Raw genomic sequence first — 26,487 nt, forward strand, 5'->3', positions numbered from 1 at the left:
ATGTGACAGGATTCTTGCATCATCTTCCAAGACACAGTCCATGATCCCATTATTTTAAGTGACATTCTGGACCAATGGGACTTAAATCTGATTTATTATGGTAATTTTTATAAGCCTTTGTGCTTAAATATGCTGATTGTCCATGAAAGAAAAGTCTTTCAGTTTTCCTTCTGTGTTTCGCTGAAAATATTTTAAATAGCTAGTGTAAAAAGGGATTTTGTTTATCTACTTATGTTAATTTTAGACCTGTGATAAATGTATTCTTGTTTCTAACAGTATCGTTGCAGGATATCAACATGAAAAAAGCATTCAAGAGCTCAACAATTCAAGATCAGCAGGTAGTTTCAAAGAACAGCATTCCTAACCCAGTGGCCGATATTTATAATCAGAGCGACAAACCACCACCTCTGAATATTCTTTCACCTTATAGGTATGGAAATATTCATTGTTTATGTTCTTGTGATTTGCCCCTTATCTCCCAATTGTATGCAGAGAATAATTACAGCAGAAGGAAAAAGCTGTATTGGCTGTTGAGATTTGCTTTTCAGGGACTTCCCTGCACATGGAAATAAAAATTGCGATAACCACACTTAAAATCATAAGTTGTACCTGCCAAAAATCATTGTATTTCAGCAGAAGTGTTACATGGCAGCACAGGGTCAGAGAGCAAGGGCCATTGCTTATGTGAAAAGTGAAAAGAAAATTAATAATATACTAAACTGCTTCCTTTGGTTCATCTATCCCAAAAAGCTGGATTTGCTGCTTTTGCCTTCCCTCTATTCTCCCTCTTTCCCCTAGCGTACACACATGTGTGCACCCATGCAGTCTTTTCTTTTCCTGGTTGGTTATTTACTGGTGAATAGAAGAGCAGGAAGCAGGACTTTGTTTCTTGTTTTCATTTCCTGTTTCCTTGAAGTTTATTGTTGCTCATGAAATTAGTATAATTTGTTGGTCTGAAGGGCTGTGGACAACATGTTTTTACTGTGTCCTTCAACTTTCGAGAGGTACGAGATTGTGAAGTATCTGTATAAAGCAGGCACTCAATCTGCAGTAAATGACTGATTTTTTTTTAGGGATGACATAGTAGAGGATTTGCGGTGTATTTCATTTTTAAGAGCTAGAAGGTGAAATTTTTAGATTTATAATTGAAGGACATGCTTTTTGCTGCTGCTACTAACAATGGTTGCATTTGTTTATAGGCATCCAGTTAGTAAGAGTTGTTATTGACCACCTGTTCAGCACAGCTATGCCCTTATGTGTCTCTGGATGACGGTGTCAATGACCTTTATTGTTATTCCTGTTTTATTAGGGATTCTTTAGTGAAATTTACTTAAGTTACATTTCTTGGTAAGTCTTTTACATGTGCTGAATTTAAATTATTTGTATTTGCCTCGGACAAAGCTTAAACAAACTTCAAATTATAGTCTGACCAAAGCTGGAGGTGTAGAAGAGTGGCCCCAGGACCCCCTTCAACAGGTTAGATGTTTGTAGCAAGGAGATCTAGTGCACAAAAAGTAAGGGGCTTTCTGGCCGTATGACCATTGTACAAGATCTGTTCTCTGTACCCTGCTCTAGTGGCTGTAAAGTTTCCGTGTGCTGAATCTCTGTTGCTCTCGATCTTGATGGTAGAAATTAGTAGTTAGGTGCCATCAGAATTTTCCCAGGAAGAAATTAGGATCCACAGCCAAAAGGGACTCTGAAGGATACCAGTTTAGCAAGCTAGACTGGGATCATGTCACAGTCATATTCTGTTTGGACCATGCCAGCTGCCCTGCCATGTTGACTCCCCCTACACCCATTGCTTTCCAGGAGTTCAGGATATTAGAAGAATCCTTATTTCCGTGCCATGGGGTCAAATTAGGATTTGATAGCATACCTTTTTTGTGGCTTCTTAGTCTGGGTGTCCCTGGCTCCTGCTGCCAATTGGAGTTGGCAAGCCGAGATCCGCTCTGTCTCAAATCCTTCTAGAACAGTCTGGTAGGATTCAGCCTTTCAGTTGCCACCCCTTTCCTAGCCCTTCCCCTAGTTAGAAGAGTCCCACTCAGAACAGTGACTGTTTTGTGCTTCCTGTCATACGGGCAAAGGTACACAGACATACCTTGTTCCTAAATTCAGATCTTATGACCTGTGGGGATTAAACCAAATACTGATTTTCCAGTTCTTTTGAGACAGTTGACTTCCATTCTTAAGCTCCTCTGTTCCTTACACATCCCATCCTGCCACTGATGTTTTTGCAGCACCAGTGAATTTCACTCTGGTGAGCTGGCTGATGCAGTGGCCGAGCCAGGTCGTACTGGGCCAGAGCCTGGGAGCACGCCTCCCAGAAGGCAGTGGATTTTTCCACCCTTTTCACCTGAAATTCTTGGCATGAATCAAGCTAATTGAAAGCTGTAACTACCAGGAGTGGCATTTAATGCACTTGGCATGCTATCATCCTATAATGCAAAAAAGATGAAGCTTGGATGGTCATCAAAGGTGAGTTTTGTTGGCTTGAAAAATACTAATTCATGTCGTCTTAACTTTTCTTCTTTTGTATTTCCAGGGATGATAAGAAGGATGGATTGAAGTTCTATACTGATCCTTCCTATTTTTTTGATCTTTGGAAAGAAAAGATGTTACAAGATACTGAAGATAAGCGAAAAGAAAAGAGGAGACAAAAGGTAAAAGCAGAAACATAATAGCATATGTATGTGTTACAATTTTGTGTGTGGTTGTCCGGGCATAGTAATTTAGTCACGCTTAGTGTGCATGGAAAGACTATTCCTCTTTATACATGCCTGTAGATTCAGTTAGCTCAGTTTTTATAGCTCATACTGCCTATTCTAAGAAGTTGGCAAATTGAATTTTAGAAGTACTGTAATTATCTTCCAAGATACTGTCTTTAATCCTTTGCCAGTATCTGCTTACTAGTATTCGGGCAAATGGCCCTGTTGTGCTTTTGAACAAGACACTGTGATTTAGAGGGAAGGAAAAAAAAAAAAATGGAATTTGAATTATGGTTTCATTTATTTTCATAGTTCTTTCTCCAGCAGCATCAACTCCTGTAGCAAAATGACACATGAGCTTATCCAGAAATAACTATTTTGTTGGGTTTTTAATTCCTTGATAGTAACTCTTCACTTTTCTACACCTGTTACAAGTTAGTAAGATAATACACAGCAAAATTACTCTGTGGTTCAGCAACAAGAGAAGATTAATTTTAGGAGTAATATTTTTTGTTTCCTATAAGTTTAAAACCAACAAAAAAAGGATTTTTCATAGAAAAGTGTCTTCAGTCCTGGAATATCATCAGCAGTTTGATCCAAGATGTGTATTCTAATGCCATCAAGATTTTCTTAATGAATTTTAGTTTTGAATTAATAAATTAGTTTCTACTTCTGCATCTTCTTTGCAGACAATTTTCTTATCAAATTTGAGGGCTCTGAGATTTTTGAAGATAATTCTGAAAAAAAAAAGCGAAGAAGGAAAGTTTGAAGCAATGACTGCCTGCTTTATCTGGCAGAAGGTGCCCTTTTAGGTAGCTTCAGTGAGAGGTAAGGGATTTAAAATAAAAGGAATCCAAGCAAGATGGAGCTGCTGCTCAGAGGAAATAGAAGGAAGCTGCTTAGTTTTCAGTACACACAGACATATGCATATCTGTACATACACATGTGTGTATATATATATGCCATATATTAGCAAACCTAAAGATGTGTATATATAACAGGTATCATAATGTATCATCATACATACACATGTATATGTGTAATGTCTAATACATGAATATACATGCTAATGTATACTTGTGTATATACATCATGTGTATAATACATATATATATGGTAACTGCTTAGAAACCAAATTGTAGGGCATGACTGGGAAGCTTTTCTATTGTGTTTTTATAAAATTCTATTAATTCCTTGTTCCTGTTGCTAGATAAAACTTTCTGACTACAACATTTTTAAACAAAACACGAAGACTTAGTTTAACTAAAACATTTTGTGAACTCATTTAAAAGTTCTAGAGGAAATAAATCGGGTCTTCCTGTCAGGAGTATGAGTCAAAAATGTTTTCTGTTTTGACGGGTATCTCAGTATTGAAATATTAGAGTTGAAAAAGCCAAGTAAACATTTTCAGTAGAAGTTACTGTCTAAAGCAAAGTACTGGAAAATATTTACTTGGTTGTTTCTATAATTGTATACAAATGTATGTGCAAGGTTATATTCCCACTATATTCCTAGTATGATAAGTCACAGAGGTGATTAAAAGACTGGAAATAATCAAAGCAGCTTTCATTCTCTAGTTCAGTTGGGGTTTTTTAAAATTTCATTCAGTATTTCTATATGAAAAAAAAACATAGGGATAATTGCACCTGTTGTTTTTTTTTTTTTCCTCCCACCTTTTCCCCTTCAAATTTAGATCTTTTCACTAGAGGGAGGGATAAAAAGAACCTATCAACTGCTATTTTTAAAAATTCTGATTTAATATTAAAATGGAAAAAATACAGAAGCTTTTTAAAAAATATTTATAACAGACTATCACTTGAAGTTTTTTTATAGCATTAGAGAGATTTTTACAAAATCACTTTATATATAAACTTGCTTTTAGACCATATTTTCACTCGTTTCCATCCGTGGTATATTTTTTGTAGTTTTTAATTGTCTTATTACAGTCTACAAGCCAGATGTAAAATATGCTCAATTCCGGTCACGTAGGATTATAGCCACACATCACAGAACTACCCCTTGATAAATTCTACCTGAAGTGCTCTTTGCTTTGATGACCTATATAACAAGACCAACTAAGAAGCAAGCAGCATAGACGTGAGTTTGCAGGAATAGGTGTCACTTTGTGACAGGAAGAAGTCTGGTTTTTAGCTTTTCAGAAGCTGATGTACAAATGAGTTGTTTTATCATGGGGAACCTTTAGAGAGCTGGAGGGTTTGGGTGAGATGTCTCACAGGCACAGTTTGTTCCATAGGTTGCTTAACTGACTGTCACTTTCTTTTTTGTCCTTATGATATCAGGGGCCGGGAATGAATCCAGAGCATCTATTAACAATTTTGTGGCTGAAGTTGTATTTTGAATCTACTAAGTGAGAACTCCTTACACAATTTGTACTCTACAGAAGTACAAAATGTCAAAGTTGTTGAGAAACTGTAGGTGAAATAGATTTGTATTGTTTAGCAAATTATAAACTAGATACCCAAATGCAGTCCTCAGCTGGCCAGAGGTAGCTGGTTTTTAGCCTCAGTGTTTCAGGTGGTCAGCGAAGCCTGGGAGTACTCCTTGTACCAAAGTCAGTTTTCCAGTATTATTTTGGTAATTTGACTTAAATGCTTGAGCTGTTCCCACGGCAGGTTTGTGATGAGTTTTGTTTTCCTGCCTTTAAATATCATACTTACTATTTTCTGTGTTCAGTTTAACTGAAGAAATGTAATCCAGGCTGTCTCTGATTTGGCTTTCAGGTGAACTTTTTCTCCGAAGAAAACTGTAATTTTAGTTCTTTAAGTTTAAAGTCTTTGGTGTAGTCTCTGTTTTTTTTAACTGTCAGACTCTCAGTAGATCCGTGTCTAAGAGTTCAATGAAGTTAGTTTTGACTTGTGCATATATCAGTAATATTCTGAATTGAATGACTGTAGTAGACCAGTTGTTAACTACTGGTTAACCAAAGGAAAGTTGTTCTACTTTGCTTTTTATTGTTCCCCATTTTTTTCTGAGGAATGATTAGTTCTTTAAGTAGTAATCTTTACATTTGGAGGGCTTGTATGTCAAAAATCATTCTTGATGACTTGTGATTGACAGGATCTTGTAAATTTGTGAAGTTAGGAAAATACTCCAGGCTCACACTTCCAGTTTTTTTGAAAGTATTGCAAATACTTGCTGAAGCTATTTTCTGTCACTAGCTCTAATTCTTTATTACGATGCTTAAAACATAATTTGCTAACTCTTGATACAAATATCAAACTTAAAATAATCTTAACCCTGTTTGAGGGCTTTAACATGTTTGTTGTGTCTGCTGAAATTGCTTCCTGCCGACAGCTGAATGGTGTACCTGTTTTCTGGCTTAACCTACAGCATCCACTTGTCTGCCACAGCTTCTGTCACACTCAGTTAAAGGAAGTAACTCTTCTTAATGTTGCTTAACTTTCCTAAGAAATATTTGTAACTGTAGTTATTTTGAAAGGCTTCAGCTCCTAGAACTCTGTTGTCATTGTCCTAGGTACTAAAACTAGAGCTGTCGCCATTGTTTGGGAAAGTATTACTGGAACAGCTTAAAACTACTGTTAGAGGTATATATAGTTTTGTCAGTGCTAGTAATCAGCCTGCCCCACTGTTTAGGAAGAAATTAAATGTGTTAGACATGTATGTATATAATACTTAATCAAAAAATCAGAACCAGTAGGGTTTAGTACTGTTTGAGTAAAAAGGGTTCCAGCGTATTTATTCACTAGGATACTTACAGATGGTGGTCTGGAGCAAGCTATTCATCTAAAATCTGATCCAGTAAAAACAAACTTCATGTTTATTTTATGTTGCTTATTTATACATGCATATGTATTTATCTTCTTTATAAAAACATAACGATCTCTTTAAAACCAAACTTTGAAGTAGGCGATCATAAGTAAGCAGTCATGTAAGCAGTCCTGATTGTACAGGCATTGTATCAAAATTGTCCTATGAGCAGCATCATACATTGGTCAAAAGGTGGATATTTATCTAGAAACTTGCAAGAAATATATAGTTGTGACCCTTAGAGGATAGAGTTACTATTCTGCAAAGAAGAGAACCAAAGCATATTTTCAGTTAACCAAAAATGTTACTTGTACTTTCCTTTCAAATCTAGCATGATTTAGTAACAATCTTAATAAATGAACAAGGATAAAAGTCACAAATTAAAATAAATTAACTTTTGCAGCAATCAAATGAAAAATTCAACCATGGTGATTAGCAAAAGTTTATATGTTTCAAATAAAGCATGGCTGAATCTGTCTCCCTTCTGCTCCAGTTCCTATATTGGGAAATTTGGATATGAAGAAGTGGTATTAAAGGAGAAAGTAAAGCGTTGTATAACCTGGATAAAAAAGGGTGTGATGTTAAAAAGTTTGGGGAGGAAAAAGATTGTATAGGAAGTAACTAAGAAGCAAGGTGATGATTTTTACTTCACATGAATTGGGTCAAAAAATCGACTCACTGTAGGGGCCATGAATGAGCAAGTTTTGTTGGAATATTTGGATGTTGAGCTTCAAAAAGACTTTTTTCTGCCATTCTTAATGTTAGTGGATGTGGATCAGCAGGTCCCTCATATGGACATGCATGAACAAGCAAGAGATCCAAAACAAGGGCAAGCCATTTGATAGATTTTTGTTAGTTGCATAACACTAAGTATGTTATTTCAGAATTATTTATTCAGTGCTTTTTGACAGTTTAAGTAAAATACCTATGTTCATCTATGATGTGGTTTTTTTCTTTTTTGGTGAGACTGGTTTTTCAACTATTATCCCTTACTTTATAGATTCCACAATAAAACGCTTGCATGTCAGCATTTTAGCAACCTCTAAATACAGTTGAATATGACTGCATTGTCAGAATATCAACATAATTCTTTCCTGAGGAACCATTTTTTGAACAGCCAAAAGCCTAATACTAATGTATTACTAGATGAAACATGTTTAACCTATTTATGAATTAGTAGTCCAAGATGTGGGCTCTAGAGCTAAATAAAAAAAAAATCCCATGCTCTCATAAATGTTGAGGAGTAACACAAATACCCTTCTCAGTTTGGATTGAGCAAACTTGTTTATTTTTCTACTGAAGCACCAATATGTTTTTTATAGTCATACTGAGTAGTCAGAGGCAGGTGAGGACAAGATTTCAGAGATGTGAAAGCATTGAGTCCTGCTATTAGGAGATCCTACTGATAGATAAGCACTGACATTGATTGGGCCTGAAATTATGTAGAGAGATTAAAAAAACTAACCGGACTGGTTTGTCATGAAGCTATCAAGCTGTAATATATTACAGGCCTGAGTATTACTGACACATTTCAGGGAGGATTAGTGTCACTCATTTTTATGTTAGATTATGGGAAACAGTGATGAGGAAAAACTTGGAGGAATTTTGGTAGTTAATCAGATCTAAGAAGGGAGAGGAAGTTAGAGCAAACAAAAAGTCATTTCACATAGACTGTGAAACAGGCCCCAGGTGATTGTGACCCTAACCAATAACCAAAATAACCCTGAGCATATTTAACGCTTTCGTAAGATTGATTTGCAGGAGAAGGAAATCACAAGTGTTTCAGGATGGTCTAACTAAATGACATACGATGCCAGAAGTTAAACTTTGTGGCTTTTAAAATCAGTCATGTTTCTGTATTGGGAGAAACAGTAGGTTGGTACCACACTAGCATGTGCATCCGACAGAAGAAGGGCAAAGCAGCAGTTGTACTACTAATGGGGATCACGGCGTAAGGAGATATTCTTATTTTCAGTGCAGAGGAATTTTATGAAGACTTGGCTTCATCTGTAAATCTGTTCTTATTTCATGCACTCTAACTGCATTTTAACCAGCTTTTTTCCTTTCCTTTTTTTCTCTCTTTGCATGCTTTATTTCTTTTGTTTGAACATCAGGAGCAAAAGCGTATAGATGGCACCACCCGTGAGGTGAAAAAGGTTAGAAAAGCCAGGAACAGACGCCAGGAGTGGAATATGATGGCATATGACAAAGAGCTTAGACCTGACAACAGGTTGTCTCAAAGCGTGTACCATGGAGCATCTTCCGAGGGATCCCTGTCCCCAGATACTAGGTCTGTTTACAGCAAAGCTGTTTGCTATACCACAGTTGTATGTTCAGAAATACTGAATAGAATGAGGTGGTTTTACAGGTTGGGAATAGTTAGAATAGAGAAAAGATACAATGCATGTTTTAAAGTTCTTCTCAAAATGATTTTAAAGCATCAATAACATAACAGATTCTCTAATGATTTTTTTTTTCTTCCTCAGCTTCAAATGAGCATTTTGTTGTTGTAAAGTTATATACTGTAATGAAAAAACTTTGTTGCATGCTTTATACTTGATTCTTGAATAGCTGTAGTTACAAAAGCATTTAAGTCTGCCTCTACTAGATAATGTCACTACCTCTTCCTTCGTGTCTAGTTTGTTGTATGTTACGCTGCCGATAGCTTAATAAATATTTTTCTGTGATCTGCTCAGTTGAGCATACTTTTGCCTCTAACAAAACGCTTTAATGGAGGAATAGTTCAGCTTTATCGAGGTTATATTTGTCTAAAAAACAAGCTACGAACCTAATTGCAACATTATTTCAAGAAATACCAGAAATCTCTGCTTAGAGGCACACAGCAGAATTCATCTGTCTTGACTGAGATTCCCTTTGAACGCAGTGGGAGTTACCTTATCCTGGTGTGCATGGAAGTCTGATTTTTTTTTTTTTTTTTTGCTAATCTGGTCTCACTAGAGGATTTTCCCACTTATTTTAGTTCTTCTGTCGTGGTTAATTGTTAGCAGTAATATTAGGGATAAATAGAATCTACTGGAAAAAGCATGTGACAATTTAATATTTAAATTGTTGAATGGATAGGTTGAGGAAGCAGTCACCACTGCAGAAGTGTGGGCTGATACCTTTAGTCTGCTGTCCGGTAGAGATTAATTAAAAAAAAAAAAAATTTGCTCAGAACATTGTATATGTAATGTTTTAGTCTTTGTGAAGAGTAATCATTTTGTAATCGAAACAACAGATTTAAAGGTAAGTGCTACTGCTCCTTCAATAATATATTCACAACCCCTCTCTCTGTCTAAATTCCTTTTGTCACTAATTTTTTCTTCACAGTTTCTAAGGCAAAACTGTCTTCTGTTTGTCAGTCTGCAGTGTTTTAAGACTATGCTTTCCACAGGTTGATCTGATGAAATGACATTGATGTTCATCTGTCAAGTGCAAGATGTGGATTTTTTTCAACACAACTTCTGTATTTCACACATTTTGAGTCTTTTTCTAGCCTTAACACCTTACTCCCAGGATTCCTGAGTTTAAATAATCACATTGAAGTGATTTGTTTTTATCTCCTAGCAATGTCAACATGTATTTGACTGTTCTCAGCCATAATATTTGCAATCTGTAGGATTTTTAAAAGCAGAAATTGTAGGATGCGACATTATGTTGGATATAGATGTTGCGGTATGACAGGTATCTTCTATTTATTTAAACCTTTCAAATTTTTTAATGTATGGAGAACTTGAAATTTCAATGAATCAAATAGCAGTGATGGAATCCTGAAATCTGTGTTGTAAATGCATGAAGGGTTAATTTTGGGAGTGGTAGTGAGAGTGAGGTGGAGAGGAGGCTTTCCCTGTTTTATCTTGGGGTTGTCTTAGCTGTAGGAACTAAGCTATAAAAAACCTCCTACATACAGAAGTAAGTTCTGCTTTCAGAGATGTTTTCATGCTGACCGCTACTGTATGAGCAGTGTTTTATAAACAAGGTCCCCAAGGAGTGTATTTGGCTATATTGTGATTCTTTTTTAATGCTAAACTAAAAAAAAGCTCATGTTTCTTCTCATTTGCTATTGTAAGACTTGCAAATTATACGCTGACATCCAATTGTCCAGACTGGCAATTCACAATGTATTTGTTATACTTATTGTACTTTAGAGAGAGAAACACAAGCTGAATCCAAACAGAAACCAGCAAATTAATGTGAGAAAAGTAAGAACAAGGAAAGAAGAGTGGGAGAGAAGGAAAATGGGCATTGAGTTCATGAGTGACGCAAAGAAAATGGAACAGGCAGGAAGCATGAAAGAGGACAAAATGCCCAAAGGGTTTGTCATTTTGTTTTACTCAAAGCCCTGGCTTTTTGTTGCTTACCTTGCTTCCAGTCTTACAGATAAGTGCATCAGTTTACTGTGTTCACTAAAAGCCAGGCTGCACGACTGTTCATTACTAAAACAACTCTTTGCAGTAATGGGATGAAGAGATCCTTTTGCTCCCTCTCTTGGGCTTATTTGACAGAACATCCTAGACTTTGTATCTTTATGAACTCTCTGCTCAACTAATATTTACGTTTCCCAGTTTTTCTAAGCTTTTCCAGCAAAATTAATTGTGCAAACAAAATAAAAAGCATTTTCTAACTTTTGAAATTGGTTTTCTCTGCTTTGGTAAAATACATTCTTCTGCATAATTGCGAGTGCTTGCAGTATAGCTTTCCTTTTTCTGCTGCCATTGTTAACTTAAGGCAGGCCTGATAAGCATTATCATTTCAAACAATGGATTGTCAAAATCATTGACAAAAGCATCATGCTGCCTTTTGGCTACTAAAGAACTCTGAAATCTGGAGAAATCTCTAAATTTTTTTGCCTTTTAAAAAGTCTGCATTATGGGAGGACTTCCTGCATGCAGCTAGTATGCTGAAATGTTGAAGACTTTCAGTTTCAGTCCTTTTATGCTAACTTGTCAGACTAATTTATTTTCAAGTCTTGTTAAGCTGAACCGTGATTTTTTTGTTGCATTTATTCTTCTGCTTTCTGTGGACTTACAAGGGGAGTGGTGCTTGATAATCAGGGAGTCCTGTTGCAAGAAGAACCATTCTGATTTCGTTCTTCTTAGCTTTTCTTGTGAGCTATTTAGATAATGCCCTGTAACACTCACGTAATCTGTTCTTCTGCATCCATTTATTTTAATTTTAGGTCCCATGCATCTGATGTTACAGATTATTCTTATCCTGCTACTCCGAATCATTCCCTCCATCAGCAGATAGCAATGCCTTCGTATGGGACAGGAGATGGTCCACAGTACATGGCAGCATCCCAAAGCCATGAGCATGAATACAGGCCACCTTCCACCACTGTACGACATGCTACTTTAAACAGACCTCAGCAACCACCTCCACCTCCACCCCAGCCTTCAGACGGCCAGCATAGCTCAGTACCTGTGGTACCAGCAGAATATGGGTAAAACTCCTGATTTATTCCAGTGGATTCTTGACAAAACTAGGGGGATGCATGTTTTTCATAACCATCGTAACATACAATGCATACACACAAAAAAGACCCCAAGTACATTAGTGATCTCCCTGGGGAGGACAGAAAAATATCGGTGTAATTTCTATGTATGGACTGAGTTTAAGTGAAGACATGGTGAAATCAAAAATAATGAACTGTGTATTGAATGTGATGAAATCAATACGCTTGTAAAGTATTAAGGTTACCTAATATAATATTAAAAAGGGGATAATTTTTCTTTTAAGTGGAAAATAGTTACAGTGTAATTTAAGTAGTATTTTAAACTTCAGGATACATGCAGGGAACGTATTGCTGAATGTGTTCAACATGGCAGTCTGTGTTGCATCCCTGAAATGACTTTTTAAAGGAGCTTGTGACATAATTGGAAGGGATCTTCTCAGACACGGGATCAAGCTCCCCACCACCACAGTTCAACCTACCTCCATAATTCAAGACAGGAATTTTTCAAACTGCTGTGGAGATATTCTGTTGGAGTGCATTCTGAAGGAAGGCTTGTTTTCTAACCAGTCTGTGCCTCTTTGTTCGTTTGCTTTAAATAGCTTAAACTTTCAAGTTGAAACCCCAGGAAAGTTGTAATCAGTCTTGCCTGTGGTGTTTTAAACTAAGCAAGCCAAGGTTTTTCACCTTCACTTGCTGCATCCTGGGATAGTATTTGCCCAATTCATGACTGTATCATGCTGTAGGTGACTCCGTTATGCTATGATTGACTGCTCCAACCTGCATTTTCTCTGTTATTTCCAGTTTGTAACAGAAATACTTGTGCTTAGTCCCCAGGTATACAACCATTGTCAGTGTATCACGGTTGTGATACATCGACATGTATCACTGAATGTCATCAGTAACTTCCCTTCAGTTCCCGTTCCCTGTATCTAGTTCTTTACCTACTTCGTAACTCTTACATTAATTCCCATTTTTTCTGCTTAAGAATTCTTTTAATGACATTTTAACAAACAAATTAGCTCTTCCCTGTTCCTCCTCTTTAGAGTATCAATCAAATGTATCAATTTAATTAAATAATATGGAAATTGATGAGCTTGGCTAAAGAAGCACATGAAATGCGTGATATACTTTGGGTAAATCTTTCCATTTGTTATTTTACATTGTCCTCCATGCCTATGTCTTTTATTATCTCTTCATATTTGATCTAACACTTGATCTTCTATGGAAATGATACACACAGTCTGCAGCTTTCTTGGTCCCTTCATCATAGGCATTGTACTTACTAAACAATTACTCTGAGAATATTAACAAATACAGCTTTGTACTTAACTATGCAGGAGTATTACGATAAAAAGAATCTCAGTTTGTGGCGTGCTGAAAGGACACTGCTTTTAACTTTATCATCTGCATTAAATCTCAGTGTATAATCAATACTTGACAACCCATACATTTATGATCACTTGCATATTTAACTCACGAGTTTAAATTCCTTTTAATTTTTGTTTTAGCTGAGGTTGGATGAGAGCAGTTTAAGGGGTGATGGTTCTGTAGGTACTAACCTTCAGCGCATTAAATGTTTTTGTTCTGTTTTATCTAGGATGCTTCCAGCTCAGATGGTGGATTATTACAATCCTACAGGCCCTCCCCCTCCTCCTCCTCCCCCTATGATTCCTTCAGCACAAACTGCATTTGTTAGTCCCCTTCAGCTTCCTGTGCCACCTTCCCATTCTGGACTGGTGACTGGCTCTGCATACGCAGCTACTCATCCTCCTCCTTCTAGTGGGCTTGTTGTCACTGCTCCTCCTCCTCCGGGCCCACCTCCTCCTCCTCCAGGCCCTCCTGCTGCAGGTTCATCCCTCTCTTCCTCCCCAATGCATGCTCCTCCAGCTACAGAAGCAAAACGTCATGAACCTGCACAGCCACCACTAAGCGATGCACGGAGCGATCTTCTTGCTGCCATTCGAATGGGTAAGTGGACACAGTTTTAGATTTTCTCTCTTTTTTTTTTTTTTCAGTGAAAGCACAGTGTTTTCCAGTGATCTGAGTTCATGGCTTCTGTTCCCAGCTAGGCAGAATGTCACTGAGAGACTAGGTAACCACGGGTACCACACACCTGTTCTAACATTTGTCAGCCCTGATGTTTGATCTTTCTCTAATGCCTGCGGATGTACAGCTTTGTCAGACATTTTCTAGTGTTTGTGTGGACGTAATCAAATGAAAACAGTACTTGTGTTCATTATGTGAAGTGGCCACTAGATGTATGTGGATTTTGCTTCTGTTCAGAACTGTTAAGTTATCCAATCCCGAACTTCAGACCACTGATTTTTTTTAATCAGTGACTAATGGCTGTTCCTGACTTTGCTTACAATAAGCAGCTGTAGGTGTAATGGTATTTCCAAATACAGTTGTGAAAATTTTCATCTTTGGATCAAAAGGGCCCATACAGTCTTGAATACTTAGTTTGAACATACTGTTGGCATTTTTAGAAGTCTAGCAGTATATTCAGTCTCTGAGAATGGATTCCAATCTGCCTTTTTTGTCTCCCTCTCTTCCTTGATCAGGGAGGCTCTCTCAGTGGTTTCTTTTGTTTTTCTTCTTCTGGACTTTATTGTTAGAATAGAAAAAACTCAGCAATGACAATATGAAATCTAAAATCTCTTGTGCAGAAAACTTTGAGAGTAATTGTCTCTACAGGAATTCAGCTGAAAAAGGTGCAGGAGCAACGTGAGCAAGAAGCAAAGCGAGAGCCTGTTGGAAATGATGTGGCAACCATCCTTTCAAGACGCATTGCTGTGGAATACAGCGATTCTGATGATGACTCAGAGTTTGATGAGAACGATTGGTCAGATTGAGCCTGGTCCAAGCCCAGTGGCCAGTTCATTAAATAATTGGCTTCAGTGATTGTGTTCTTAGCAAGGTGTAAAGCAGGCCACTGACACGCATTAAGGCTAGTGATCGAAGTGCTGAAATTGAGTTGGTATTATTCAGAATGCCGTAGCTTAGCAACTCTGGTAATAATGATGTGATTATGCTTATGCAGATCAGAAACTTGTCTTACTTTCAGTATTTACCGCGTAATACTTAAGTGCCACTAAATGTAGCAAATCATGTGCTGCGTGCAAAATATGCTGCAGTTGTTGCACTGTTACAGAACCAGCATTTTATTTTACTTTCCTAATCTTGAAGGGATAAAATATATTTTTTTGACTTCACATCTTATTCTTTTAATTATGTAAGCAACTTAAGTACTTGTGAATTGGTCTGGTTGCTAGTCTGGTCTTTGAGAGCAGTTACAAATATGACTGAGTGAAGTTTTGGGTTCCATAAATATGATTTGCAGCTTTTTTATAAGTTACTAATTATGCCCACCTTAGTCTATTTCTAATCATGTCTGGGCTTAGGTTTTTTTTGCATACAGAATTGATTTTATATAATCTTTCTTTTTATCTTTAAAAGCGTAGCAGGTGATGAAATGTATGTTCTGAAGAATGAGTCCACGTGATCCAAAATGGACATTTTGTGAGCAGACTGGCTAAGTTTGTAGCAGTACCAGCTCTGGGTTGCTGGCTGTTTGTTGGGCGGAGTGCTGGGGGCTCTCAGGTAGCTAGCAGATGCGTGTCTGTGTTGCAAATGAAAGTTGAAATACCTGTGGAGCACTTCAGTTTCATGATACAGATCGACTGGACCAGAGGCTTAAGGACAGAACTGATTGAAGCCATATGGTTATTGCAGTGTAGAAATGCTACTCTCTGATTACTGAGGATGGGGACAGTTCAGATCTAGCAATCAGATACATTTCACAAGTATTAAACTTGGTCTTTATGCCTGTAGGTATAAATGTTTGTGAGTAAGTTTTGTTGATTTGTACATGTATAGTCATGACAGATTGTTTCTGTTTCCTGTAGCACGTTTACTCAAAACTACTATTACTCTGAATGTATTTCTTTCCCAGTACATCCCCTTGATAAAACATTGGCAGTTAAAGCAGTTTTAATGGCTGTTTAGGTACTATGCCATATATATCCTCTTGTTTTCTCCTTCCCTAGGAACAACTGCTGCCATACAGTCTGCTTTGGCTGTCTTGGTTTTCTTTAAAAATAAGTATTTTCTTTTTTTTTTTTTTTTTAGTACAGGATTAAATTTTGTTTTTGTTTTTTCTCTCTTCTGGACTGAGAGTCAGGCTGCTGCTTTGCCTAATGAGGCTTTCAAAAATGTATCCGTAGCAGGGGAAGAGTTCTTTCTTTACCAGATTAGTTTTAATCTTTGTAGCTGAAGTCTGTGTAATTCCAGGTCTAACATTTGGTAAAGCTCCTTTGTTCTGTGAGGCCCTGTCTGTTCTTAAAAAAAAAAAAAAGATGTATGTAAAATAAAAAGAGAAATGGAAGATAATTATCTAACCTGTGTTTACACAATTAACAGTTTTAGTCCTGCGAATGTAACAGTCTGACACAGCGTTTGCATGCAAACTATTGGCTACTGCATTACTGTTTAATCTGCAGGTGAGCTTTCAGTCGGTGGTGGCTGTCTCTCTATGGGAGGGTGGTAACATGCTGCCTCGATGTTGGTGTTAAACTTGATCACATAAAGTAGGAGCAATCTCCGCGTAATGGGGAGCAACTGCAGGGCTTGGTCATTGGTGGCAGCTGCAGGTACTCCCCTCTCTTCAGCTGGAGCTGGTTTTGTCTTTGCCTTAAAACACAGAGCTGAAGTCTGCTTCCTTTGGTGTCCTGAGGTCTGTGTGTCCACCACAGAGGACAGAACTTAGGCCACAACCCGATGGTGGTTCTCCTCACAGTATGAGAGATGGTTTGTTCTGATCGTCACAGTCTGTTTGCCCAGCAGCTTGCAAAATGATTCCTTGGACAGGCAGGCTAAAATGCAACTGGGACTGCAGTGTTACATCGCTGTATAGGTGGGGGGAGAGTACTCTCAGTATTCTTTTAATACATGCTGAAATGAAATATCTCGGCAGAAAATTATTTCCGATCTACTGAAATTTGATATGACAGAAGTTATATTTTATGAGCACAGAAGTTGGGTGTGTCTGAAATTTTGTAATTTGTGTTAATTTTAAATAATAAGCATTAAACAAACAGTCAGTTGTGACCAGTTAAGATAATGTAGATTTTCAGTCATAGTAGCCAACCTGTTTTTCTGAACCTGCAATGTTGTCATTTTCCTTTGGGCATTTTATTAATAAAATGTGAATCGAATTTAGTGATGTAAACTAACATTATCCTAGGCTGGTTTAATCAGTTTTACCATACTTTGGGTTGTGAATAAGTAACAAATATGAATAAAATCTCGCTTTTGAGTCTGTCTTTCTTTCCTTAGATTAGTAAGATTTTGCTATTAATCTTTATCACTTATCAATAAATAATGGAAATGGAAGGCTTCCAAATGCTATCTGTGATCCCAGGAACCACAGTATTACTGGGATGGAGTCTACAAAAGCAGATTCCTTTAAGGTACTGCTGCTCCTTCTAACGTGCATAATTCTTTGTTCTTTTGCAACCTCGATTCAAGCTCCAAATTGAAGTTCTTGGCTGGTGTAAACAGGTATTAATTTCCCCGCGGGTAGCTGGTTTGGTTTTATTTTTGTTTTGTTTTTTTTTTTTTTTTTTTTTTTCAGTGAAATGCATTAAACAGCAGCTTTGCTTCCAGAAAGAACAGGGCAGAATGTATGGGTTGTACTAGCAAGTCCCCTTCCCCACTGTATTTTTAATAGGAAAGAGTCTTTGTAGGTTAATGAGACCAAGCACAATACTGTAAAACACAAACCCATGTCTGCCTACCAGAAAAATATTTCTAATCTAGTCTTTTAGTTGTAGCCAGGTTAAAACCTGGTATGGTAGCAGAAGAGGCTTTTCATCACACTGGGAAGAACTTATGTAAACCAGTTGTGTAATACAGTAGCCTAGTTGTAAATGAAACAGATTTGTGTGTGCATCTTGGACTTGGTTGATTCTTGGGAAAATAAATTAATCTTTACTCTGTTCAACTGAAAATTCCAGTCCCTCTGGCACTTGGCTCTTAATTTTGCTGAAATTTTCCATCTTTGATTCGAACTTAATTAAGGTAATTTAGACCAAAGACACCAGTTCGAGATAGAAACTGAAAATACTAACTTGCAATTTTCTTTTGATTCAAAGGCTATCTTATTTATAAATGCTCATTTACCAGTTGGGGTTGGAGTTAGGACTGATGATCACTCAGCATACTGCCTCCAGAGCTTGTATGGTTGTCCTTTGAATGTTAAAAAATACTTCCATGTGACTAAACTGACATCAGCTGAATTTTTAGATATTTCAGATTTCTCTGTACTAAGATGAACTGCACGAAGAATGAAAAAATCTTTTATTGTAAGAGAGGTTCACGCTGCTCAGAAGCAGCTCAAAATTGAGCTCGGTTATGGTATGCAGATAGAGTTGGGAGGGAGGGAAATGACTCCTTGGGAAATTGGTTCTTGTGATGTATTTTGCAGGTGTGTTATCTCACGTGCTGGGCGTTGTTTTAATAATGAAGAGGTGTTCCCTTCCACTTGAAAGATCACACCTAAGGATACAGCAAATGCGTAATTTCTAAAAATGTTTAAAATCTCACTGTAAACTGAGCTGAATATAAGCCTGCTGATAATGAAAATTTCATTAGAATCTTGTGGCTGGAAGCTGAAGTTGCACGAATTCAGTCTTGAGCTGAGCTACTATTTCCCAGCAGTGGAGTAAAATAAATATTAGAACAGCTTATCCAAAGATGGCTTTGACAGTGATTTTTTTTTTTTTTTTTTAAGGTGACATTACACTTTTTTTCTTCCTGAAAAAAAACCAAATAAACAGAAATGCAACCTGCTGGAGCCTACTCTGGGGAAAGGCTCTCGACCGGTGGAGGCAGCCAGCCTGAATTGTTAATTCTGAGTTTGAGGCGTTCCAGATGTGCGTGTGTGTGTGCATGCACACACGTGCAGACACACAGAAGTCCAAGGATTTTCAGCATCTTGAAGCAGCTTTGTATTCAAGTACTTAAGCATTGTCAGTGTGCTCAGTGACAGACAGGGAATGAAAATAAATCGTGCCCCCTGCTGCAAGCCCTCAGGCCCTGCTGTCTGCCGCAGGATAGCCAGGAGTGACTTGAGCTCATCACGGCGCACCCTGATTCCCTTGGACTTTAAAGGAAGTGTGGAAACTCCTGAAGGACTGTGGGTTTCCAGTTGACAATCATCTTTCATTAAAGAGGTGAAGAGAAAGAATGAGAACACTGGGAAAAAAAAAAAAGTCCTTTATGTACAAAGCAGGGAGAAGGAATTTAATATTTTGCTTTCTCTACAGTAGAGGCAAAGAATACTTTTTTGTCTGCTGTCAAATGTCTGTAGGTTTCTCTGGAGAACTGTGTTCTCATCTGTGGGTGACCCAGGTGTGCACGCCTGTGTGTGGAAAGCAGTCTCCTGGGTTTGTGCTGGACTGGTCTTTTTTTCAGCTACATAAGAAAACAAGTACACCCCCCCCCCCCCACCCCCCCCCCCCCCCCCGCCTTAAGAGATTCTTAGCTGAATGCAGTAGTCTCTTGGGAGATTAGTTCTTACTGCTGCAGATAAATAGAGAAGTTCTTACCTGCTCAGCCAGAGCAGGGAGTACTTCTGTGCTTCTCCCTTGGTGAGGGCTCATGTGCAGCGTGCTTTGGAGAACAGAGCTGAGGGCAACTGTTTCTGAAATGTCTCCACGGTTTCTTAGATGTGTTGCTTTTCTGAATCAGCATTTTCGATGGCTCACACAGACATGCCACGTGGAAACTATCTGCCCCACTCGGCACGCACTCACATTTGCAGTGCAGTGTAGGTTGAAGGAAGGAAGAGGGGGCTGGGAATCTGACAGAATTACACCGTTGCCAGTTAATGCGGGGCAGCCTGTCCCATCTGTCTCTGGCAGCAGTTCTAAATGGGAGGCCAACCAGCTATACTGAAGGGAATGGCAGAACTCCTCTGTTTTCTCTGTTCTTGAAAATCAGGTTCTCTTGATGTCTGCCAGTGTTGATTAATTCCTTTTTCAGTTCTCTGAGTAATTCTGCTGTTAATGTTTTATTTCTCTAGTGAATTGAACTTTCTAGTCTCTTACGTTACCTTTCTCTGACTTGATGAATGACCCGTGCCCGTTGCTTGTCACCCTTCACAAACTGGATGCAGTCACCAGCCACTGTAAAAATGCCTTTCCTCTCCTGAAGTTGGTAGCCCACTGCTGATATTTCCCTGCAGCCTGTCCCTCTTGAGTCTCTTCCTTCTGTTTTTTAATAGTTTGCGTGTTACCAGCCAAGGATCTTCCCGTTTCCTGATTCAGCAAGACTTACGGTTCAGTTGGTTGCTGTGGTTTCTTTCCCTTGAATTGACTCTTGTTCAGTGACAACCAAAGTAACACTTTCTAGACTGACTATAGAAGTTTCCCTTTAAGTTTATTGCTATGTGATTTCTGCTTATGGCACGTTTTGCTCTAACAAAGGTTAGAAGCTTCGCTTACCGCCGTTAATGAACTTTTTGCACTGCTGTGAAAAACTCGTGTATAAGTTCATCAAAATATTTAATCTGACTGTGGCCAGAGAACATTAAGGTATGTAATGAGTGCAGCGCTATGTTGCAATGTGTCTATTGGAATACTGACATACACCTGGATCTTGATTATTTATAAATATCAAGGGTTTCCAGGGGCATCTAGAGTTTTCTTTAAAGTACATGGAGCCTGCTGCCTCATTGCTTCTCCCAGGAGCCAGTCACTGATTTGCTATAACTTTTGAAAATCACCATTATGACATTTCAGAAATCTTTTAAGCAAGTTAAGCAGGAGGTCAGTTGGGTACAAGGCAGCTTTCCATCAGACAAATTCTTACCTGAAAAAAAACTTTTTGTTTTTGTTCATCCTCTCTGTTCGCTTCAAAACCCATAGTGACTGTCAAGTCATCCTTTGCTTTTTAAATTATTTAAGAGCCATCTTCATTCTTTAAGTTGACATAGTCTGTCAAGGAAACTGAATTTAGGTTTACCACATGCTTTAGGTGAAGGATGCTCCATCCCTCTCTTGTGGTGCCCCTCTGACCTTATCTTCCTTGCTTTGTTTCTAGAATTTATATGAATTATTCATATGGCATGATAGATTTACTTCATACTTGGCTGAAAGAGATAATAATTTCTCACTTTAGGGATTTTCAAACCTAGTTAAAATATACCAAATTGCGAGGCAGCTGCTTACAACTAGAATTATTTGACATAAGAAGCGTGAGAGTGGTCTAGCTGTAATGTTGCTTCTAACTTACTGTGTTACCAAATAAATAGCATTTAAATACAGGATGCCTCACTTAAATGAGGAGAATAACACCAGAGATCTGGCATTCTTCTGCCTCTTAAATGAGAGGTAGGAAAATAGAGTTTTTAAAGACAGAGATGGGGAGAGAGGCCAGGATTCTCCCTGTGCTAAACAATAGAAGACGTTTCGGTGAATAATTGATGATACTTCCCTCTGTATTTGTTTTGTTTTTACCTCCGTACAGAAACACCCTCTGAGTGGTGAGGCTAAGTTTGAACCTTTTCCCTGAAGATCACCTTCCCTATTTTATTCTCTTCACTTTATCAGCTGTAGTATGTAATGACCTTTCCCTTCGATTCAGCCATCTGTCTGCTTCAGCTTTTATTTCCGTCACTGATCAGATGAGACACGAGGGTACAAACGGCGCTGGCAGTGCTGCTGGCCTCAGTACCCCATTAGGATAAATAGACTTAGGTTGACATTTAAATAGTAAATAGGTCTTTTTTTAAAATTCATGAATTCAAGAATTAGTAAAGGAGTCTAGTGAACTGGGAATGTTTTCTGCCCAGAAATAAAAACTTGAATATTCAGGGTGGTAGGATATTTAAGGGATCTGTGAGTAAAGCATACTTCTAAAGTGCAGCTCTATTTTAAGACTTCCAGGTGTGAGCTTTGCACAATTGCTGTAATTCCCAGTGTGCTGCAGCTCTTGCTTCTCTCTGGGTTTTGGGCAGCAACCGTTTATCCTCACCCATCTGTTGGAATGCCAACGGGGATCCCAGTGCTGTGGAAGGGACGCAGAAAATTTTGTTGGCTCAGGAAGCGTATGTGGAATGAAATGGAGAGGTGGTGGGCTGGAAAGAGCAAAGTTTCGCTCTGAGAGCATCAGCGGTCATGGCAGGATGGAACTGAAGATATCAGAGGCACCAGCAATTTGTTAGCACAAAAGTTAAAGACGTAGACTTTGAAAGTTTTAGGACTCAAGATACGTGGCGTGGGGGCTGCCTCGCCTCGTCAAACTTAACGCTTCCATTTGGTGCCTGGGCTGGAGAGACAAGGCGGGGAGAGTCCTCGGTGCTGTTCCTTTCCTGCCACTGGAATTGCCTTGGCGTTCACGGGTGACAAGTCGTCTGCTGGAAACGGGCAGAAGTGCAGCCTGAACAGCCGCGGTGTCAACCAGCTGGTCAGGCTGCGTCTGCGGTACTCGGGGCGGCCCCCCAAGGGCGCGCGGGGCACCGCTACGGGCGTCGGGGGCTCTGCTTCACGGGAGCTCTGCTTCACGGGAGCTCTGCTTCACGGGGGTTCTGCTTCACGGGGGCTCTGCTTCACGGGGGCTCTGCTTCACGGGGGCTCTGCTTCACGGGGGCTCTGCTTCACGGGGGCTCTGCTTCACGGGGGCTCTGCTTCACGGGGGCTCTGCTTCACGGGAAGCAAACGGCTGCAGCTGCAGGGAGAGCAGCTGCGAGGCTGGGCTGTGTCCAGCAGGAATCCTACCGCCGCGCTGCGCCGTGGCGGGAATGACACCGTGGCAAGTGGGAAGGGCAGATTTGCTTCAAAAGCTCTTTTGGTCCAAACTCAAACGCTGCGGGGAGGGGGGAACGGTGCCTAAAGAAAGTGGCAGTGATGTACGCGTGACTGCCAGACACCTCTGTTTTCAAGGCTCCTCACCCTTCCCTGCCACGCTCGCTCGCTCCCGCCTGCTACTGTTGTCATCCTTCCACATCGTGTACTGCTCAGCCTGGGAGAGGCAAACCACCCGTATCTTTAATGTGCTGAACGTCTGGCGAAGTGTTGGCAGTTGCCGAGGAAGCTTTGCTAATGAGGGAGTGTTTCTGCAAGCAGCGTGGTGGTGCTGCACATCTCCTACGCAGCGTGTGTAGCAGCCTAAACAGGCGCCTTCTCTGGAGCTCATCCGAGAGCACCAGCCAAGTAGGATTAACTAGATCATAAAAAAAAAAAAAAACAAACCAAAAACAAAAAACCCCCCAGCAACCTATCAGCTGGCAATTACATGTTAGCAGTCGATTAAAATACGAGGCCAGGTAATGCAGGAAGCATGAAAATGTTTGAACATGGTTGTTTATCAGTGAGGAATTCCCTCTCCATCTAGCTGCTGTTTTACCTGAGACTGGAGCTGGGCGCTTGGCTCCTACACCCCCACAGCGGTGGCAGCAGCGCTGCACGAGGGCCCCGGCAGCTTTTGCCCTGCTCGAGCCTCCTTAATACCTGGGAAAAACAATACATTTGACGTTCCTTTGGTTCTTTGTGTGACGATATTAAAAGCCCAGCTTGATTGAGAGGGGACGCAAGAGGCAGGGGCTTCCTTTGTCAGTGATGAACCCACACTAGGCTTCAGTCTTCATCTTGTATCCAAAGTCTTAATATCCAGTGACGGGAAAATCAGGTGCTGCTGTAAGATTTCTGTCCCCTGCAAACACACCAGGTAAGAGGGACTGTCTTTCTGTGGAAGGATACTGACCTCCTGTGGACAAATGAGGCAATCATAAGAGTTCTAATTAAAATTTACCTGTATGGGAACCCAGACAGGAGGCGAGGAAGTTCAGGATACAGCGATTCATGGACCTCACTGTTCTCCAAATTCTAAGCGCCTTTATTTTTCTATACAACCACAGAGCAAAGATTCCTATGTATCTTGGTGAGATTTCAGTGTCTTTAAAATTGCTGATCGTCTTAATAAAACAGTGGCTCTTCAACCTCTTTCCCTTCTGAGGAAGGTGTTTTCTGTGGAGGCACTGCTCTGCGTCGACAGGCATTCTGAAATAAGAGAAACTGAGATGTTAAGATGTGATCTAACGGGAGCTCCACTCTACTAATTTGATAGCTTCAGGAGAACAAAGACCCTGGGAACTGTCCTCTGCGGATCTGTCAGGTGTTTGTTCCTCTTTCAGTAACTGAGTGGTACTTCAGTAAAAGCGGGCCTGCGGCAAAATCTGAGTGCACGTGCAGCTGTGCTGGCTTCTGGAGGCCGAGTCCCTGAGTCTTTGACAAAGCTGGAACAAGGCAGAGATGCTCTGAAATGCGAAACTGCCGTGAAGCTAAAAGCACCGAAGTGCCAAGGGACGACAGCTGAGCAAGTTACTGCCCCTCTGCTGAGCTCCCGCCCGTAAATATCCTCCCAGGTCCCCTGAGCCTGCCCTGGTTGTGAGCTGATGTGACTTTGTACAAAATGAAGATGGGGCCCCCAGGGAAGTTGGGAGCAGGGGGGGGGGGGGGGTGTGAATTGCAGCAACTTTGCTGGATGTTTTGAACTTTTCATTCACAGAATCACAGAGGGGATGAGGTGGGAAGGGAGGTCTGGAGGGCAGCTGGTCCAACCCCCCCTGCTCAAGCAGGCAGAGCCCAGGACCGTGTCCAGGCAGCTTTTCATTATCTCCAAAGAGGGAGACTCCACAGCCTCTCTGGGCAACCTGTGCCGGTGCTTGGTCACTCTCACTGTGGAAAAAGTGTTTCCTGGTGTTCAGAGGGAACCTCCTGTGTGTCAGTTTGTGCCCGCTGCCTTCAGTCGTGTGCTCGAGCCCCGGGGGTGCTGCGCGTCCCCGCTCACCAGCTGTGTCGCTGCAGATGCAATGCTTGAGTTGAAAGTGGTAGAGATCCTGCTTTCTGCAGGGGAGACCGTATGGCCAGCAACAGCGTGCTGTTCTGCTCAGTTACATGGTAATAAAATCACTAAATAACAAGTTAGTCGTACGGCTGGTTTCATCACTGGACTTCTGATGGCTGTCGCTGAGCCTAAGGTACAAACCTAGAAAACCTTGGTGGTTCCCCTCCAGCCTTGCTTGGGAGATGTGCTTTGACTTTTGTCACGTGGAGAAGTTTTCTAATGCCTATCAGCAGCCGAATGAGAAATCATCTGAGGGTCTTGTTGGGTTTGAGGCAGCTATTTTTTGAGGAGGAGGAGAGCTTTGTGTCTGCATTTTAGAAAAGGACTGGAGGGATGTTGTGAGGTGTTGACAGACCTTTTTCCCTTTCTTTTGTGAGCAAGAACAGGTTTGGCTGGGGAAGTAATTGGGAACACATCTCCTAGCCAAGAAGGGAAGTATGTGCAGCAGCAAGAGCTAGTGCTGTTTCCTTAGACCCCAGTACCCCTTCGTGTGGTGGAAATAAGTCTTAGTAGAAAGCCTTGCCTCTGCTTTTTCGTAGGAACACGGGTAATTTAGGCAGGAGGGGGCTTCAGGAGGTCTCTGGTTCAACGTCCTGCTCACAGCAGGGTCAGCTCTGAGGTCAGACCAGGCTGCTCAGGGCTTGATGCGGTCCCTGGTGCCTCTGGTAAGACTTTTTCTCTTTTTCCAGCGTGTGACAGGAATCTTCAGGACGGGACTAAGCTTTCCCCTCCTAAAGCGCGGTGACTAGTGATGCAGGTCCCACTGCTGCCTGCACCATCGCTCTGAAGAGGGGGAAGCAAAAGTTCCCCGGTCGCTGAAGGAAGGGCACGTAGGAAACGCGCTGGCTGCGGCACGGGGCGAGCTGCCGGCGGTGCCGACCGCCCCGCTCCCCGGGCGTGCTGCCAGGGGAGAGCCCGCCTGCGGCGGCCTGTGGAAGATCTTGGCGCGTTTATGCTGCTGCTTCACTTTCTCTCCTTGTGGAATTTCTCCCAATATTTGAAGGATTTGAATAGTTGGTAGGTAGAAGATGTCGGCATCTTCCCCTGTCCTCCTCTTGCGATAAGAAAGGGGGATAATCCTTCCCCTGGGACAAGGATGGCGAGCGATGGTTTTTGCAGCAATGCTGTGTGCACTGCTCCTTCTCTCGTAAGAAATCCATCCCAAACTTTCCTTAGGGTGTTGGATGATGTGCCTCTAGATGCAAGTGTTAATGTGCAGAGGTCTAACCAGATTTCATGAGGTGCGTTATTGCCTGGAAGTTGCCGATACGTCAGCCTACTGGTATGAGACTAGATCAGTGCTTGAATGACAACAGATCTATATTGTGAAGTATATTATAGAATCTTTAATTTACATAGAGATGAAGCCTGCTTACAGGGAGTGGAAATCAATAGTGGTTTTTATATCCTCCTCTGGGTGGAATATTAAATCTGAAACTCCGTAATACCTAAACTGCATCAAGAGATTACAAGCCAGTAGTACTAATAGCATAAAAAGGATCACTTTTCCCTTAATAAACTTGATATATCTGCAGTTTCTAGATGGGGTTTTTGTTCTTTCAGAACAAGAAATGTGTAGCAGGCATTGTCATTTTATTCATGTTTGAGGTTATGGCCAGAAGCTCGGGATGC

The 26,487-nt window shown here is 40.3% G+C and overlaps 1 protein-coding gene across 5 annotated transcripts in view; it reads left to right on the forward strand.

The window, feature by feature from the left end:
- The window catches only part of WASF3 (WASP family member 3), a 74,333-nt gene extending 57,067 nt beyond the window's left edge, over positions 1-17,266 (forward strand). For 3 of the 5 annotated variants that reach the window (XM_042792857.1, XM_042792855.1, XM_042792856.1), the window contains 6 exons: positions 277-430; positions 2,543-2,660; positions 8,609-8,784; positions 11,674-11,937; positions 13,547-13,917; positions 14,644-17,266. In XM_042792857.1, the coding sequence (XP_042648791.1) occupies positions 277-430; positions 2,543-2,660; positions 8,609-8,784; positions 11,674-11,937; positions 13,547-13,917; positions 14,644-14,801 (1,241 nt within the window). In that variant the 3' untranslated portion in view covers positions 14,802-17,266. Of the gene's footprint in view, positions 1-276; positions 431-2,542; positions 2,661-8,608; positions 8,785-10,642; positions 10,810-11,673; positions 11,938-13,546; positions 13,918-14,643 lie in introns of all 5 variants that reach the window. The other 2 variants (XM_042792858.1, XM_042792859.1) reach the window with 2 other exon arrangements.
- The last annotated feature ends 9,221 nt before the right edge of the window (positions 17,267-26,487 follow it).

This window comes from Tyto alba, unplaced genomic scaffold (assembly GCF_018691265.1).
Source record: "Tyto alba isolate M040663 unplaced genomic scaffold, T.alba_DEE_v4.0 Super-Scaffold_2, whole genome shotgun sequence".
In the NCBI taxonomy this organism is placed as follows: Eukaryota; Metazoa; Chordata; class Aves; order Strigiformes; family Tytonidae; genus Tyto; species Tyto alba.